The following is an 18,484-nucleotide window of genomic DNA, read 5'->3' as shown; positions in this document are numbered from 1 at the left end:
TACTGTGAACATTTTACTTTTGGTTATCCCACACTTTAAGAGGAACAAACAGCAGAGATGGCTTGGTTACAGTCAAATTTCAAGTGTAAATAAATGATCATGAGTCTAAAAATTTCACTCAGTATGCAGTTTAGACAGACTAATAGGTTCTAATATAAACTGATGAATTATCAAAAGCATACACGTTGTATATACACATATCTTAACCCTACACACATACACTGTGAAGAGACTGGTGTCACGCACACACATGTACACGTCCACTTGGTGGTGTCACACACGGATACACAACTTCTTGGCCATGCTTTGAGGTGTGAGATGCATGATGCATTTACAGAGGATATAAGATGGGCTGTGTGCTGAATTCCTGGAAGTCTTCTGGAATAGTGTCTACAAAAAAAAGGAACAAAAGCAAAATTAATTATATATATATATATATATATATATATATATATATATATATATATATATATATATATATATATATATATATATATATATGCATAGTAAAAAGCTGTATACTACAGCATGTCGTATCACAGTAACTTGAATATACAGCTATGCCCATTATTTTTTAGACAATGAGAAAGTTATTGTAATATTAGAGTTGAAATTAAATAAGGATCTGGCCTACTGTTTTGTATAGGGTTTTTGTACCAGGAAAATATTTCTTCTGTCATCTATCAGTTGTTGCCCAGGCCTTTTTCCTTAAGCTTATCAGTTAAATAATAAATTTTATTATGACAAATCACCAAATAATACTAATTGGTTTTGCTCTATTTCTGATGGTTTGGGTCTAATCTATCAACCTAATGTTGACTTGCTTGACTGGCAGTGACAGATTTATTCGACTTTATATTGCGAGTTAACAGGATGATTTTCTAAATGCAAATGCTACACATGTAATAAACTCTGGACAATTTATTTGCTTACATGTAAGCGGCATCACACACCTGGCGATTAACAGCCAGTTTTCCAATGACCTCTTAAAAGGTACCTCAAACAAATGTAAAATGTAATTCTTAGGTGAAAAACAGCATTCACCTAATTTAGATCTAACTATCCTCAAACCAAAATCTTCACCATGAGCTCTTATGCATTATGGTATGCATCAAAATTACTTTTAATGATTAATTTGATATAAATATATATAATATTGTGTTGGTCCCCCTTTTGATGCCTTAACAGTCCTGACCCTTTGAGCATCAACAGCATTAACTTCAGCTATTTGAGCTACAGGAGTTCGTCTGTAGGATTGGACCACACGCACACGGGGCAGCATTCGCTTCCAACATGCATCAATGTGCCTTGGCCTCTAATGACCCTGTTGCGAGTTCACCACTGTTCCTTCCTTGGACCACTTTTGATAGATACTGACCACTGTAGACCGGGAACATCTTACAAAAGAGCTGCAGTTTTGGGGATGCTCTGACCCAATTGTCCAGCCATCACAATTTGTCCCTTGTCAAACAATTTTCTTGCTTCTGCCACATCAAATGTTTACTTTCTTCCTACTATATCACACACACTAACATGTGCCACGTTGATACGTAGATAATCAGTGTTATTCTCTCACTGGTATTAATGTTATAATGTCTAATATATAATATATAATATGCCCGGTCGGTGTAATGTCCTGTTATAATTTTTGTTAAAAACTCCTGCTTAAACAACTCAGTTTATGTGACTCCAAGACTCCAATGTTACTCTTAGCCCACCAATCTATTAATAGAATAATATTTATTAGTCAAACACTGATTGATATCTATTAATATTATCATGAACCCAAAACTTTCTTTTCAACAACAAAAAAAAAGGCCATAGGTGTTGTGGGAAGTTAAAGTACAGAGTTTTTTTCATCATTTATTACTCTCTTTTGCTTTACACTGATGATGAACTATATGTCTGTGCTAAGTAGATACCGCCAAGTGGCAATCAAAACAAGTTCAAAACAGACCGCACGCTCTACCCTGATTGGTGGCATCCTGTATGCTTGACCAGTTTTGAATTACATTTTTCTGTCCACCACTGTCATTTAATATTGTCATTATTCAACTATTTGACTGTGTTTGTGGTATTGTGTGTATGCTTCTATTAGGGTTATCAGAAGCTTCATATTCGAGAACTCCTCGAGACTTTCAAACTGTTCTACTATCAGTTAAAAGTCACTTTAGATCACATACGGTAAGATGTATCAAAGGTGAACATGTGAACATGTCTAAAAGTATGTGCGTGTGCATGTGCGTGTGTCTGTGTGTGTGTGTGTGTGTGTGTGTGTATAAAAGTGTAAATCTCACCGTTGCAGCGGTACTTCAAGTTGGACCATATGATGTTCTCCTGAGAGAAGCAGAACACACCCAGTCTGCCTCCCCTCATTGTCGTGTCGATTGTCACACCAGAGTCTGCTACCAACTTTGTGCCTTCATAGAAACGCACCCTACACACACACACACACACACACACACACACACACACACACACACACACACACACACACACACACACACACACATCATTGTACAAATAGGCTTATCATGCCATTAAAATAGTACAGTGTATGTGGGTGTTTGTTCAATATTGTTAAATGAGTTCTATTTGTTCCTTCTATTTTCATTGCAATTTGCACAAACTGAAGAGTGCTTCAGAGGTGAAACTTCTAAAGAGCCACTTCTGTAACAATCAAAATTCTGGTGACAAACCTGGTTTCAGTTATTTAAATATATGCTTTGCAGTTTATTAAAGAAGTACTGTTAATGACAATGACAGTTTCAAAAGTACACAATATAATACCAAATTTTACAATATTTCGTTTATTGCTAAACTAGCTTAGCTTACCTAATGTACCCTACTTGTGGACGGTGCTGTAGGTACCAGCGGTAGGACACTTTGTCCTTCCAGCCAACATTACGTGGATCTTTCCAGAGCAAGCGCACCTGATCATTAGTGTCACCTGTATGCCAGAGGGAGTTTCTCAAATGTTCACCAGGACCAGACTTAGACTTCACTGCCTGGGTGAAGATACAAAGAGATAGGATAGGAAACATTTTATTTATACACTTATTATAATTGTCATAAATTCTCATATACATTGTATACCATATAGAAGTTTTAGAGTTGCAGATAAAGTGAAGAAGAAGTAAGTTAAATGTCACTTAGTCCCTGACCTTTAGTTGGATACCAGGCTCAGCGACAGCCCTAAAAGGTGTAGCTTGCCAGTATGTCTGCTCTGTTTGCTTCCACATCACCACATAGAAGCTGGAGGAATCTTGATAGCCGAATATGAAGCCAGCGTAGTCGTCATCAGTCACAGTGTTTACGTGGAATGTGCCCTCAAAGTCTACACCACTGAATGCTGTGTAACCTGAAATCGCAAAAGTAGGCCAACTGTGAAAAAGTGTAAAATATTCTGATCTCTGAGCTAAACAAATAGGAGATTGTAGGATCAAAGGTTATATTAAAATAACATTTTTCACATGGACTTGAGTAGCTTCCTATAATGGCAGATATGTACAGATGTATGTGTGCATGGATGTGCACATACCCACAGCAAGGCCAGGGTCGCTGTTCATTGTTTGCACAATCTCCATTCCCTGTAACAAAGCACACAAGAGAAAAGCATGTTAGACTAGCAGAAAAAAGTCTGAGCATGTGCAGCTGGTCAGTTATGGGCTCCTTGACCTGGTTATTTACAAGCTAAAATCCAGCAAGTACACTTAACTAATCAGGCACCCTTCCATTTTTAAATGTGCAACTTTTGCTGCAGCCTACGTTAATACTCATCACCACTTCAGTCAGATGTTCTATTACAAAATCTGCACTTAAGCACTAAATTTTTGTACTATGCTATTTTTACTATGTTGCTGCAATATACGTAATGCACATATTTTTCAAATACAATCTTTTTTTGCTGTTTAAGTTGTTCTTTGTTTTTTATATGGTTTTATATATATATATATATATATATATATATAGTCATCTGCTAATTACCAACAAAAAGACCATCGATCATATGACAACCACGAAATGGTGTATATGAAGCAAAACACGTGCTTCAGCTAACCACATCTTTTTTAAAAAGTGCTCATAGAGCACCACATGGCAGTGCAACACACAAAGCACTATTTGCCCTCTTCTGCATATCTGAGCTCTTGGATGCACTCAAGTGGTTAGTGTGTCACTGATTGACATATGAGTTTAGCATTCCTCCCACCTATATAGCATGGCCACATTTGCTCCATTAACTCTCAGCCATGCATGGCTGTGTGTCTTGATTATGTAACCCTAGTATGAAGTTTTTTAAATAAAATTAAATATGAAAATTCAACTCAATGTGACTAAGAGTAATTCAATTGGTAACACAGTTAACAAATTGACTGCAGATTTTGTTTGCTTAATTCTTGATATTCATGTAATGTAGATCCCACTAAACAATATGTGCTATTGTCATTACTGCTTTCACTAAAGAAAATCATTTTGGCTGGCATTAATTAATTATTGTATTAGTAAATTGAATTCATTTATCCAAAATCTGTTTTAAGAAGAACAGAGCCAACATTTAGCAAGGAGTAGGAGTTAATCCTTGGAGAAACCCATATGCATGATTTCATTTATAACTCAGTCACAACAGAACAATAACAACAGTGTTAAATTCTTGCCTCTGCATATAAATAATTGTATAATTTACAATAATATTATTATTAATTATCATGATCTATTATCATGTCATTCTTTTTCAGGTTATTGGTTACATGCCATAATAAAAGCACATAAACCTACTAGCTTCAGATAGTACATGATATAAATGCCAGCTGTCAATAATACAGACTGTTCTAATGCTAATAAACAGGCATTTAGGCAGTAGAACAAAACACACTGAATTAAACAGTGATTATTTTGGCACCAATAAGACAACAATGAGACTGGTATTTTGCGACTGACTGTGACTCTGTAATTAATCTCAAGAGACGAGACTACAATCTGGTGTAGATGATTCTTATGATAATCATGATAACATGTTTTTTTGTAAGTGGATATATTCTTTGAATTCCTTTTTAGTGGTTTCATATTATGTAAATGCAAATAGAATCAATAATAGCAGTTGTATTCAGATAACTAATGTGTTTATGTGTCTCAATGGATTTGGAATACAGTCTTGGTTTTAAAAAGAATTTTCTTTGCTGTGAACTTTGCGCTTGATTGAGATTCATGCAAAAGAAAGATACTATTTAGTGTAAGAAAACTTGTAGTTATTAGAAGAATATTGTATATAAAATGTCAAAATACGAACAAGGAATTCTGTGGTCCACACCACACCTACATTAGTGTATTGTGCATTCCAGTCCTGATATCAAATGTCCAGAGCCAGTCAGATGTTGCAATTGATTAATAATTAAATATAATTTTATTTTCATCATTAAATATTTGCAGGAAACAGTTATAGAGGTACATATTTTCTTTCTTAGTGCTGCTTGCTTTCTCTAATCTCCTTTGTGCACTCCTAAATACTTGTTTATTCAAAAGTACTCATTAGGCAGAGGTATAGAAGTAAATGTTCATATTTTTTTGCTATTTAAAAAAAAAACTATTTCAATTGGCTTTATAAACCGTATATATACACAGGTCATGATTGTAAAAACAAACATTTTGATTGTTATTTTACAACCTGATATAGTATGTTTCTAGTTTTGATCCAATTGTATAAAAAGATGTATTCTTGTTCCACCAAAAATAAACTATATGAACAAAAGTATTGGAACAGATATATTTGTTTCTTCTGCAAACTGTTAACACAAAATTAGAGGCATACAATTGTTTAGGAAGTCTCTGGATGTGGTAGAATTGTCATTCTTGAACTTAAACCCACTTGAACTAGGAGACCCAAACCTGTTCCAGCATGACAATGCCCCTATACACAAAGCCAGCTCCATGAACATATGGTTTACATGGGTTGGAGTAGAAAATCTAAAGTTGCTTGCTATATAGCTCTGACCTCAACCCTATTAATGTCCAAAACAAATTGCTACTACACCTGGTTGAGAACCACCCAGTTAGGATCGATTTGGGCGTCGCCCTCAGGGTCCAGTACAACAGTCTGATATGCCCTGAAGTCTGTCAGTGTGATCTCAGCATTCTCTGGACAATTGTCAATCCTGTCGATGACCTTGTCTTGGTCAAAATCTGACTCACAAATGTCACCCACATTGTCATCTGGAGACATGAACATAAATAGAACAGGTTAGTGCAAAATGCTCTTCTTGATACCTCTGTAGGACATTTAAAAAAATTATATTTCCTTTAGAAATGTTTCTGTACACAGTATACAGTACATAGACACAGTATATTTGCACTTATTTATGCACTCTGCCTATGCTTGCAGAAATGTATTAGATATAGTTCTGATTACTTGCTACAAAATAAGATCTTGGCAGCTGTGGAGTAATTGTAAACTCAATTTAGTGTAAAAGAAACATTACCCTGCGACACTGTTATTAATTGTCCTGTCTACTGCTCCTTCTCCACTGAAAATGAAATTTAAAAATGTATGTGATTTTGAATGAGGATATGCTTTAATATACTTTCAGAAGATTAATATTGGTTAAATGGCTGAGTCAAAGTTCTCAGACCTAAACCCGATTGGAAATCTGTGGCTGGCCTGAAAATTGCAGTCCACCAATGTTCTCTATCTAATTTAGGAGAGAAAATATTTGCATTGAAAAATAGAAAAAATTGGAGAGGGCCCATGGAGCGAGAACTCAAAGCTGCTAGTGTTAGAAAACAAAAGTGCAGTATGAATTGGCTGTAGAGGAGTCAATAACTAAATACACTAAAGAAACAGCAAACCATTTTAAAAAATGAAAATCATTTAAAAGTAAAAAATGTACCAGAGCCACTGCAAAAGCATATGGCCAATACAACAACTTAGAATGTCCTGAAATTTTAAACATCACTGTACTGACATACATTAAACAGGTGAGCCAATAGTAGAATGAAGGTATCATAATACAGTATTTGAAGAAGGCTTGAAGTGCAGAAATATAGTGACTAATTCAATTTATTATTTACTGATGATGTTATTGAACTTAAACAAGAAGTCTGGCAATTTACAGAGAATTACATTCAAATTATTTGGAAGGAACTCCATCAAGCACCAAGACAGAAATACACTGCCAACACAATGACCATCTTCTAAGTCTAAGTTGTTTTAGACTGGCCAAGTCAATCACTAAACCTTAACCTAGTTGAGCAGCATTCTGCCACCTGAACAGACAAATTTTTAGCTTTTAATGTGGACTGAGAATGTCAGGGAACTTGGGTTGGGTTTGGCAAATATGCACTCACTGTTGTCATCTGTTTGGTCAGGGTTGGGTACCAGACGGCAATTATCAGGGCCTGGGGGAAGGAAGTCGGGGATGCCATCATTATCGTCATCATCATCACACTCGTCACCCAGTCCATCTTTATCTGTGTCTAGCTGGGAGCTGTTTATCACCAATGGACAGTTGTCCTTTGAATCCTGATGCCCGTCACCATCACTGTTTAGGAGGGGATTTAAAAATAATAATGTAAGATGGCATACACAGTCACTCAACAGGGAAAAAGAAAATAGAGTCACATCTAGATTGACACATTGCTCATGTGTAGGCTACGACTGACAATATATAAGTTGATACAATAAAGGAAAGCTTTCTCTTCATTTAAATCTGTGATATAAATTTTTGTGGGACATGGTAAAGTAGCTATAAACAGAAATCTTTTGGTAGTTTAGGCATTAAGAATAAAGAAATTTTTTTTGAAAAGATTAATAATTTTCCATACCTGTCTTGATTTGTGTCACAAGAATCTCCAACAAGATCATTGTCAATATCTGACTATAAAAAAAAGGAATAGAAAAACCAAACTGAAAAGTGATTTCAATAATGTGTGAGAAGAATGTGAGCTATTTATGCAGTATAAATGGATTAATTTAAAAAAATTTAAAAATGAATTAAAAAATTTCGAAAAATTCTGTGATTTCTGTAGAAAGATTGTGTGCTTTGGGATAATCATGCCTGATTGGGGTTGGGAATATCAGGGCAGCTGTCACAAGCGTCTCCCACTCCGTCACGATCTCGGTCCTGCTGGTCCCGATTTTTTACTCGTTGACAGTTGTCCAGGAAGTTTTTAATACCTGTGAGCCAGTTACAAAACACATGAGAAGCTCAGTATCCATCCATCTATCTATTAATTTTATATATTTTTAAATAATGAAAAAAATCAACCAGAAGAACTTAAAGGTGAAGTAAAGTTTAGGATTTGTTTAGGATTGTTTAGGCATACCAATTCTTCAATAATTCTTTAAGGTTTTCACAAGATACCTATGTGTGTTTTTATGTGTGCAAGCATGCAGTTTCTTACCGTCTCCATCCATGTCATCATCACATGCATCTCCAAGGCCATCTAAATCAGTGTCCCGCTGGTCTGGATTCTCAATGGTAAGGCAGTTATCGCATGCATCACCATGGCTATCCTTATCACTGTTTATCTGATTCACGTTCCTCTTTAACCAGCAGTTATCCTAGTGCACACACACACACACACACCACACACACACACACACACACACACACACACACACACACACACACACACACACACACACACACACACACACACACACAATTTATTAACTCACAATGGGTCAGATGTATTTATTAGCAAAATAACTGAAAGTTCAGAACAAGCTGTAATACCATCTGTTGATGTTCTAAGATTGGCAGAAAACTGAAACATAGGATTCATGCTCATCTGCAATAAAAAACATATTTTAGGTAGGTAACCTGCTCATTCAGTATTCCGTCTCCATCAGCATCTGGGTCGCACGAATCACCGTATCCATCTGAATCGGCATCTTCTTGTCCTGAATTTGGCACCATAATACAATTGTCCTGAAACACACACAAACACACACATTTAACACACTGGTATTATCACATGTCTCAGTCTACCACAGTTATCTAGCATAATCTGCATTACTACCTTTTTGCAGGTGGGATCTCGGCAGCGAAGCTTTTCATCTGGGTACCCGTCAATGTCAGTGTCCTTTCCACATAGATAACCATTTCCTGCCCAGCCAATTCCACACTGGAAAACACACACACACACACACAACACACACACACACACACACACACACACACACACACACACACACACACACACACACACACATATTTAAAAACAACTCAGTTTTAGTGTAGGTTTAGGTATGTGGTCATGGCATAGAATTTGGGCCTGATGACACCATTGTGTCTAGTAGATGTAATAATGTAATATATTTTATCAATACCATTTAGTGTATGTTGTGTGTATGTTAGTGTGTGTTAAGTACTTTGTTACCTGGCAGGTGACAGTGCCATCTCGTTCCTCAGTGCATTGCGCATTTGGATCACAAGGGTTTTGCAGCCGATTTCCACAACTCTTCTCTGGTTTACAGCCTCTCACTTGGTCACCTGTGAATCCTGTTTTACAACCTCCACAGCGATATGATCCCTACAGACACACACACACACACACACACACACACACACACACACACACACACACACACACACACAAACACACATAGAGTATAGTATTATACATTTGACACTGCATATATCCACATCTAGTAAACAAGCTAAATATAAGGCTTTGTCCTAAGACTTATTTACTAAAATAATTTAATGAAAACATTTTATATCTCTGCTACATCAAAATGTTACAAAAGGGGAAGATTAGCAGCTGTTACCATAGAGTTCAGGCAGACTGAATTTTCAGTGCAACCTCCATTATTTGGCCCGCTGCACTCATCAATGTCATCACACACCTGTGGTTAGAACATGAACAAAAAAAATAGTTATAGAGTTTTTCTCAGTTGCTTTGAGCATTTCTCGAATCATCCTTAATATGTCCAAACTAGTAACTTTCTTTCGGCTTCTCCCATTAGGGGTCGCCACAGCGGATCCTCCGCACGTTTGATTTGGCACGTTTTTACACTGGATGCCCTTCCTAACGCAACCCTCCCCATTTATCCGGGCTTGGGACTGCCACTGAAAGTGGCTGGGGTTGGTTCCCTGACCGGGAATATGTCCAAACTAGTAAGTGCATTTAATACAAACAACAAAATAAGTCTGTACTTTTCTCAAAATCCTTATATCATGTTTTAAAAGTAAGTATGTTGGTCAACAAACATATCAACAAACACGATAATCAAAATGGTAAGTCATTTTATCAATATGACAGCGGCACGGTTTCAGTATTTCCTGATGTAAACTATTGTTTGAATTACAATGATTGAAACTGCATTAATGCATTTCAATAGCATTGAAATTAAATAGCATTGCTGCTATATAGTATATATACATTTCAACAGCACACATTTATATATTACTGTATGTGTGATAATGATTGCAAGAGAACTGAGCTCTTTTTTTTCACTGTTACAATTTCTACTTTACTGTACTAATGTTTGTTTGTTTCTTGGTTGTTTATCTACTTCCAAAAATTGTAATTCTGTGTTTTGCTCTCTCTATAAATGCTCACCAATTCACGAGATTCACCTTTTACCTATTTTAGAGAACTAGTTGATCATCGGTTGATCCGATGCAGTACACTCCCCCTCATTTGTGAAATTCAAAATTCATTTACAAAATTCATCAGTTCAAGACACATTAAATAAAAAGTTTTAATAGAAAATAAAGCCTGAAACTGGCACTTGCATTCAATGACTTATGCAATGAACTGATGACCAGATGTTTTGGGTGGTTGAGACTATTCAGGTGAGAACCAGTATAATATATTTTGATCAACACCAAATAAACATTTGATAATGTAGGAAAAACCAGACAATTGTACACAATCAATTAAGTAATTGTGCTGAAACATTGCAATTTGTTCAAAGGAACAAGAATTCCTTTTATAATGTGCACAAGTAACTACATGATGTGAAGATTGAACAAGTAGTTTTGACAATTTCATTTCTGAACTGTAACAAAACCAAGAAACACAACAAAAACATGTAAATACACTTACATGGGAATACACTTGTGGTGTGAATTCTTTAGGTGTAAAAATCTTTATTTGTATCATTCCCCAAATATTATTATATATTTTGATATTTGGATTTAAGTCGAATTTAACTTAATTTGAAAGTTCTATGTCAGATTTCATCAATTACAAGTTGCAAGTTCAAATTGAACCCAAGATTAAACCTAAAGTGGGCATAGTTTAATTTATACATGATTAACTATTGTTTTGAAATAGAAATATGCACACATTTATTTTATTGTACATTTTTATTTTTATTTAATCTAAATCTAATGCATTTAGTCAGATCCAATTTTTACAACATATATGCAAACCACCATGACCCTCATTATGCAGTTACTAAGGACTACTAAGTGTAAATTAACCTGGCCTTTTTATTTAAGCTTTGTTTCTGACAGATCGCTCGCCCCCACATGAAAGTAAAAAAAACGTGTGAATTTTTTTTTGTTACATCCCACGGATACCAGTCCCAGTGCACAGCTTTAGTCATAACCAGATGCCCTGTGAGCATTTCTGGCAAGCTTGATCTGTTCAGTTTGTAATGTAATTCTATCTGGTTACATCCCTAATATATACAGACCTGTTTGTGTGTCTGGGCAAAAGCCGCTCCAACACCTTCCACTGCTTGGCCAGAGTATCCGTTAGGACATGCCTCACAGCGAAATCCTGGAGCTGTGTTTACACATTTAACACCTGGGAAGCAGGGGTTAAACTGGCACTGTAAAACACACACACACACACACACACACACACACACACACACACACACACACACACACACACACACACACACACACACACAAAGGGTTTATATACAGAAATTTTCCACAAATTAATTTGACCATGGGGTAAAAGAAATGTACACTTAATAATTAATAATAATAATTAATGAATAAAAACCGTATAGCCTTAGAATGTTCTAGTAATTGGGTCAGTTTTAGGAAAATCATATATACAAAAAAGATTTGTATGTGCTTTTTGAAAATCCCATTCCACTTTTAGTCCCCATTTGATGTTTTAATAACCTCCACTCTTTTAGGAAGATGTTCCACTTGACTTCGAAATGTGCTTGCGGAGGTTTGTGCTCATACAGCCACAAAGGCTTTAGTAAAATCAGGTACTGATGTAGGTGAGGTGAAGAAGCCTGGGGTGCCATAAGAGTTCCAATTCATCACCTTGGTGTTCAATACGGTTGAGTTCAGAGCTCTATACAAAGCCACTCAAGATCTTCCACTCCAACCCATGTAAACCATAGCTTCAATGAGCTGACTTTGTGTACAGATGCTTAATAATGCAGGAGCAGGTTTGGGCCTTTTAGTTCAAGCGAAGGGAAAATCTAATGTTATTCAATGCAATTATGTAGCCCAAGCTTTATGGTAACAGTTTGCAGAAGAACCAGATATGGCTGGAAAAGTCAGGTGTCCCAATACTTTTGTCCACATAACATATACTGTATATAACGTATGTATCTGAAAAATCAACATTTAGTCAAATTTGGCTGAACTGTCATTTTTTCCTGATTTGTTGAAGTGTTACCTCATCAACATCATCACAGCTGTAGCCATCTCCGGTGTATCCGTCAGGACAGGGGCCACACTCCACCCCTTCCCCTGTCTCGATACACATGTCAGGACGGAAACACACACCAGGTGCACACTGCTGCTTTACTGTTGTACCCTCCAACCCTGCAACACAATCACCCAGATGTGCATGTTCATTACAAACAGTCACTTATTATAACAAAAAAAAGCTAAACAATGATCTTGCAATTTCGAACTGATGTTTTTTCTGGGTTCGTATTATTTTTGTCTAAAAAATTATATCATGTCTGTTTGAGTCAGAAAAACACTTAGCAAAATTAGGCCAAAAAAATAATCTTGCTGCTAGTACTTTGGGTTAATGTGACTTGTGGTTAGACCATTTGGTTGCCATATGTGGAGGCAAATGTTAGGGTCGGCTGGTTGATTCTCTAAACATACCCAACCTTTTGTTTAGAAAAAGCATCTTACCACATGCTTGACACTCTGAGATTGTGTTTCGGAGAAAGGCAGTCTCTTTCACCTGCAAATCCAAATAAATAAGGTTCAGAATCAAAGAAAATCAAATGTGGCAAACATCATACAATATAACGAAAGAGTATGGACCCAAATAATGCATTACCTGTTGAACAAGCACATCCTTTAGCTCATTTATGACTTTGGTGAGCTCCAGCATCTGATTGGTCAATTGTTTTGTATTGAGCCCTAAAAAAGATTTACATCAGAAACATCTAAACAAACACATTTACATCTTAAACTTCAAAGGTTATATTTGGTGGTAAAGAAAGTATTGGAAATAACCCCATCATTTTTAATTATATAAAAAAATCTGTTATATAGATAGGTATTATATTCTTAGGTAATTCGGTTTTGATTAGAAACTCTACCTAGTGTCTGTACAGAGTCGCTTTGGTGGGTATGGCAGCCCTGCAGTGAGGCAACATTCTCTACTGAATCACCATAAGCCAGTTTCAGCTCCTCCAGCTCTTCCTGTGAAACAGTGATAAAAAAACAAAATTGTAAAGAATGTATATGCAGTTTCATGATATATGTGATAAAAATGTGGTCTAACTGACTGTGATTACTGTGTCACTAGGTGATTATGGACCAAATCCCAGCAGTGCAAATCCCAGTATATTAGACTTTTCATAACAGCCTGTCTCTCCTGTCTCTCCTTTGTCTGATGTTTTATGTTAAAATCAACTAAAGCTTTGGCCTTGTACCTGCATGATTTTTTTGCAAAGTGCTGCTGCCACATTAATGATTGTATAATAGCATGAGTGAGCAGATGTAAATATGTTTGTTTTAAAAATGGCGGTAAGGATATTTAAGACAAAACCTTTTAAAGCTGTAAGTATCACTTTAGGAACACTTCACTTGCACAGCTAATGAAGTGTCCAAGCTTTCTTGTTTCTCTCATAACTTTGTTTAACATTCACTTCATTAAACCATTTGTTTTTTAGTATACTGCAGGTAATCCCTGAACAGTATATACATGTAAAAAAGGTGCATACACACTATTTGTGTTGCCATATGTTAGTTTCTTTGTACTAACCTGTGCTTTTTTTTGCATAGTTTTCAGCTCCACACCCTGGTTATTATTTATCCCATTGAACACTGCTGGCAAATCTCTCAGTGTCTCCACCAATCGGCAGTCCAAATGCAACTCAACCCCTGGAACCGGTAACGTTGCCTGGCCAGGTGGAAAAGAACCTTGGTTGTATGGCACCTCCAGGCCCTTCAGATGAAAAAGAAGGTGGTGCTTCTCTCCATCTGCTAGTTTGAGGTTGTTAAAGGTGACCGTGGCCATCCTGCCATCAATGCGCAGGTAGCGCAGCAAAGCTAGTCATACAAGCAGAAAGCAGAATGGGACTGAAATAGATAAATGGTTATAACAGCAAACTACTTCAGCTCTTCCATTGAGAGTCAGCAATGCAAACATGATTCTAAAGTTACCTAAACGTTTGCTGAAATGATATACATATGCTGAAGAAAGCTTACCTCTGTTTAGTTTACCCATAATGGTGAACTCAAAGTATTTGCTGTTGTCTTGTGGATTATAAAGCCCAAAAACTGTGGTTCCAGTTCGGGGTTGCAGGCGGAATGTTGCAAGCAAGAAGAGCTCAGTTACTCCCTGTTCTGCTAAACCTCCATGCAGGAGATCTGGCAGACAGTCTGGTGATGCCAGGAGGTTATACACTGGAGAGGTAAACAGTACTTTAAATGTAGGAACAGGAAATTGATACTGTGCTAAATAATGTTAGCCATATTTTGTTTAGCCAGTTGCATATGTTTTTGAACAAAGTGTGTAGCTGCTAAAACAGTGAACCCTGACATTGTCTGTAAAAGTGAACATAATAAACTACACAGATATCCAACATGTACCAAACATAACCAAATTTAATGCAAGGCAGAATTCTAACAGTTCTCCAGGAATGACTGGTAGGAAAGTGGAGAATCTTGGGGAATTTGCAAAACAATTGATGTACCACAGAACAACACAAAAGGTTATGAAACTGGAGCATCACAGTAACATCACCAAGAACAGGATGTCCCTCCAAAAGTCATAAAAGGAGGAAACAGAAACTTACAAGAGAGGTTACCAACAGACCTATGAGAACATTAAAGGAGCTAAAGGAATATATGATACTAGATGTCCTGATTATTTTCTGCACTGGAGAACATTCTCTGATATTCTTCACATATCTGGGTTATGGGGTAGAAGGAAGGACTTTCTCACAAAAAAATTCCAAACTTACCCAAAAACATGTAGAAAAGGTATTATGGTTTGATAAGACCAATTTCAAAAGGTTAGAAAAATTCATAATACCAAAAGCACATCTTAAGGGCTGCTTTTCTTCAACCAGAACTGGTGCTTTAATCAAGGTAGAGGAAATCATGAATAGTTACAAATTCAGTTATTTTTAGCACCAAACCTTCAGGTATCTGACAATCAGCAATTATCCAACATAATCAACAAAGAAATGGCTCGACCAAAAGAACATCAATGTTTTTGAAACACCTAACCAGAGCCGAGACACAAATCCATCTAAAAACCTGTGTGGTGACCCCAGGTAGGCTGTGCACAGAAGATGCCTTACAATTTTGATGGATCTGAAATAAATTCTGAAAATATTGCCAAGTCAAGTTGCAAGATGTTAATCTGATAGACCCTTACCCCAAAGTGTGTCATGCTAATATTATTTTTGATTTTATTTCTCTAAAAAGGTTTCTGATTGTTTTTTTTACTTAATGTTTTATATGTTGTAATTTCACATTGAGAGTGGAAAAAGTTAATAATTTCAACTTGGGTGTGTAGACTTTTTATATCCATTGTATGTGCCAGTGTGTACAGGGAAGGGATGTTAAATTAGATTTGTGCACATTCAGCCACACGGTCGATTGTAAAGTCAGGTACTGATGTAGGATGAAGAGGCCTGATATCCATTCAGCGTTCTTATTCATCCCAAAGGTGTTCAATACGGTTGAAGCCTATATAAGGCCACTCAAGATTGTTTACTCCAGCCATGTAAACCATATCTTGGTTAAGCTGGATTTGTGCACAGGGCCATTTAATTCATAGTCGAGCAGATTAACTTCTAGTTTAATTGAAGTTAAAATTTTGGCTAGTGCATCTATACAATTGTGTGCCTCCAAATTTGTGTTAAAAATTTAGGGATGACCCACATATAGCTGAAAATGTCAAGCGTTCCAATACATAATATCCACTGCATCTTAGATTCATTCTGAGCTATGTCCGCATTTAGATACTGTAAGACTTACTTCTGAAAGAGACTTCCATAGTACTTTGACAATCAACATTACTGTATTATGCTGAGTCATTTATAATATTCGATTAGATGCCTGTGCCTACTTCTCAATTATTTTTTATATTCAGGTGCTACTGAAAGTGAGGTGTTTCTCTCACCACCTTTTTAAGTATTTAAATAAGTTTAGTTTTTAAAGTTTCATTGAGTACAGTATGTACTAACTAAACCTGAAGAGTGTACTGAAAACTAGCTGAGGTAAACCATTAGTAGTAATCTACATTTTAAAGTTCATTCATATTGACTCTTTCAAATAGTCATCTAATTTTACTAAAAAATGATTCACTTATTTCCAGAAGTTAGACGCTTTGACCAGGAGCACCGATGATTTCATAGTTTGAAACTGCAAATACAGATGTCCATTGTTATGGTGGTGGCTATTGGCCATTGACTGTTGGGCCCTGAACAGAGCTGTTATTTATATTTCCTTTTATTGCAGTAAAGGTGTATGTTGAGGCAAGTCCAGCAGCCGAGTTCAGGCACCCGTGTGTTTAGAGAGCTGTACAGCGAAGTCACCGGTGTTAAACTGACATTTAAGCCTAAGCCCCCCTTTTTTTCCCTGTCTGTTAGTGCCATACCTGTGTGCAAGCTTTGGCAAGCCCTCAGATTGTTTCCCCTCATTCATGTTTTTTCATGTGCATGGTCAGAGATTTTTCTACTCATTCCAAAGCTAAAATTATCAAGTTTGTGTTTGTTGCATTGGTTGCTGTGCTGTTGTTGCTGTGCCATTAAATTTATGAGGACCTAATCATTTATAACTAGTGTCAGCCTTTGTGCTCCTGGAAGGATGAAAAGCTCACAGGGTTTGAGATCAGGGGCAATAAAAATGCATAAGCGGAAGAAGCACATTATGACCGTATCGACTTTCTGTAAATGTAAGATGAATGAGAAGAACAGGAGGTCGACCTGTTGAACCAATTTGAGCTTGGCACCAGCTGCTGTGACCAATCATGAATGTCTACTGCTTTAAGTCAGTTGCACTCAAGATTGTTTGCTTGTAGAGAGTTAAAGATCACTAACATGTGTGCTTTGCTTGTGTGTGTGCAATCGTCTAAGATCAGATCCAGATGACTATGAAACCCAAGGGGTAAAATTGAATTTAATCTCTGATTAGATTTTAACCTGGGCAAGGTTACACTATGTAAACGTTTTATGGTCTGGTATAATGTCTGGTTTATGGCACATTGAGGAAGAATATTTGAGGACTACAGTATGTAGGTATGAGGTATCAGTGTCAGCATTTGTATTGGTTGAATTTATTACAAGCATTTAATCTCCTCAATCCTGCAAAAATCATCAGGAGTTCAATCTGCACACATCTTAGGTCATGTACACAGTTACTGTGTCTGTCTGTCTGTCTGTCTGTCTCTCTCTCTCTCTCTCTCTCTCTCAATACACACACACACACACACACACACACACACACACACACACACACACACACACACACACACACACACACACACACACACACACAAAATTGGCAGTAACCAAAGCTGAAGCACTTTGATGAAACACAATGATTATATATTGTATAAATGATCACAGTAAAACAAGTTCAGACTATTTGAGGATGGTAAGAGGGATAAAAAGAGAATGAACATCATGAGAAAGAGACACTGAAAATACCTGAAAGATAACCATGAATGAAATAAGAAACAATTTAATGTATTGTTGTAGCAGGCAATGCAAGGTTTTTGTTATTTAATTGTAAGTTTTAACATTTGAAATGAATGTACTATAAAATCTAATGTAAATATAATGTACTATAATAGTTTAATAGGAATAAAGTGTACTCACCGGTTGATTCAGCATCCACGGCTGAATTTAAACTGAGAATTACAGATATGGCTATGAGAATCTGCATTCTCCCTGTCATCTTTCACACACACCTGTGTGTGTGTTGTCTGTCCTTTGAAGTCTCTAAACTTGACCAGTCTTTATGGTTATGTGACCTAAATATCAGTAACTGTCCATGCAGTGATGATTTCCCCTGCAGTTCTCTGCTCCCCTTCAAAGTTCCCTCGAAGTGTCTCTAAGGGAGAAAAGAGTGGG

General features: G+C 36.6%; 1 protein-coding gene across 1 annotated transcript; it reads right to left on the bottom strand.

Annotated features, from left to right (window-relative positions):
* On the bottom strand, positions 1–18,461 carry thbs4b (thrombospondin 4b). The gene is made up of 22 exons (XM_083563613.1): positions 18,230–18,461; positions 14,604–14,801; positions 14,158–14,444; positions 13,490–13,592; positions 13,225–13,307; positions 13,074–13,125; positions 12,601–12,749; positions 11,645–11,782; positions 9,767–9,844; positions 9,376–9,528; positions 9,016–9,120; positions 8,817–8,924; positions 8,395–8,554; positions 8,049–8,167; positions 7,816–7,868; positions 7,339–7,532; positions 6,029–6,207; positions 3,542–3,590; positions 3,165–3,361; positions 2,836–3,008; positions 2,298–2,437; positions 1–390 (listed from the first exon to the last, which is right to left on the bottom strand). Exons 1-22 carry the CDS (start codon positions 18,306–18,308, stop codon positions 332–334), a joined length of 2,856 nt encoding a protein of 951 aa, XP_083419739.1. The 5' UTR covers positions 18,309–18,461; the 3' UTR covers positions 1–331.
* Positions 18,462–18,484: the final 23 nt, after the last annotated feature.

The sequence above is a fragment of the Silurus aristotelis genome (genome assembly GCF_946808225.1).
Source record: "Silurus aristotelis genome assembly, chromosome: 16".
Classification (NCBI taxonomy): domain Eukaryota; kingdom Metazoa; phylum Chordata; class Actinopteri; order Siluriformes; family Siluridae; genus Silurus; species Silurus aristotelis.
The sequence above is the reverse complement of the archived record's forward strand: the minus strand, read 5'-3'. Positions and strand labels throughout refer to the sequence as shown.

Bases quoted from the DNA above. Each gene is read 5' to 3' on its own strand.
- thbs4b (XM_083563613.1), bottom strand. From the start codon at position 18,308: ATGACAGGGAGAATGCAGATTCTCATAGCCATATCTGTAATTCTCAGT. The intron at 11,783-12,600 runs GTAACACTTCAA...TGTGTTTTACAG, and splicing joins GCTGTGATGATGTTGATGAG to TGCCAGTTTAACCCCTGCTT. The intron at 8,555-8,816 runs GTTACCTACCTA...TGTGTGCACTAG, and splicing joins ACGGAATACTGAATGAGCAG to GATAACTGCTGGTTAAAGAG.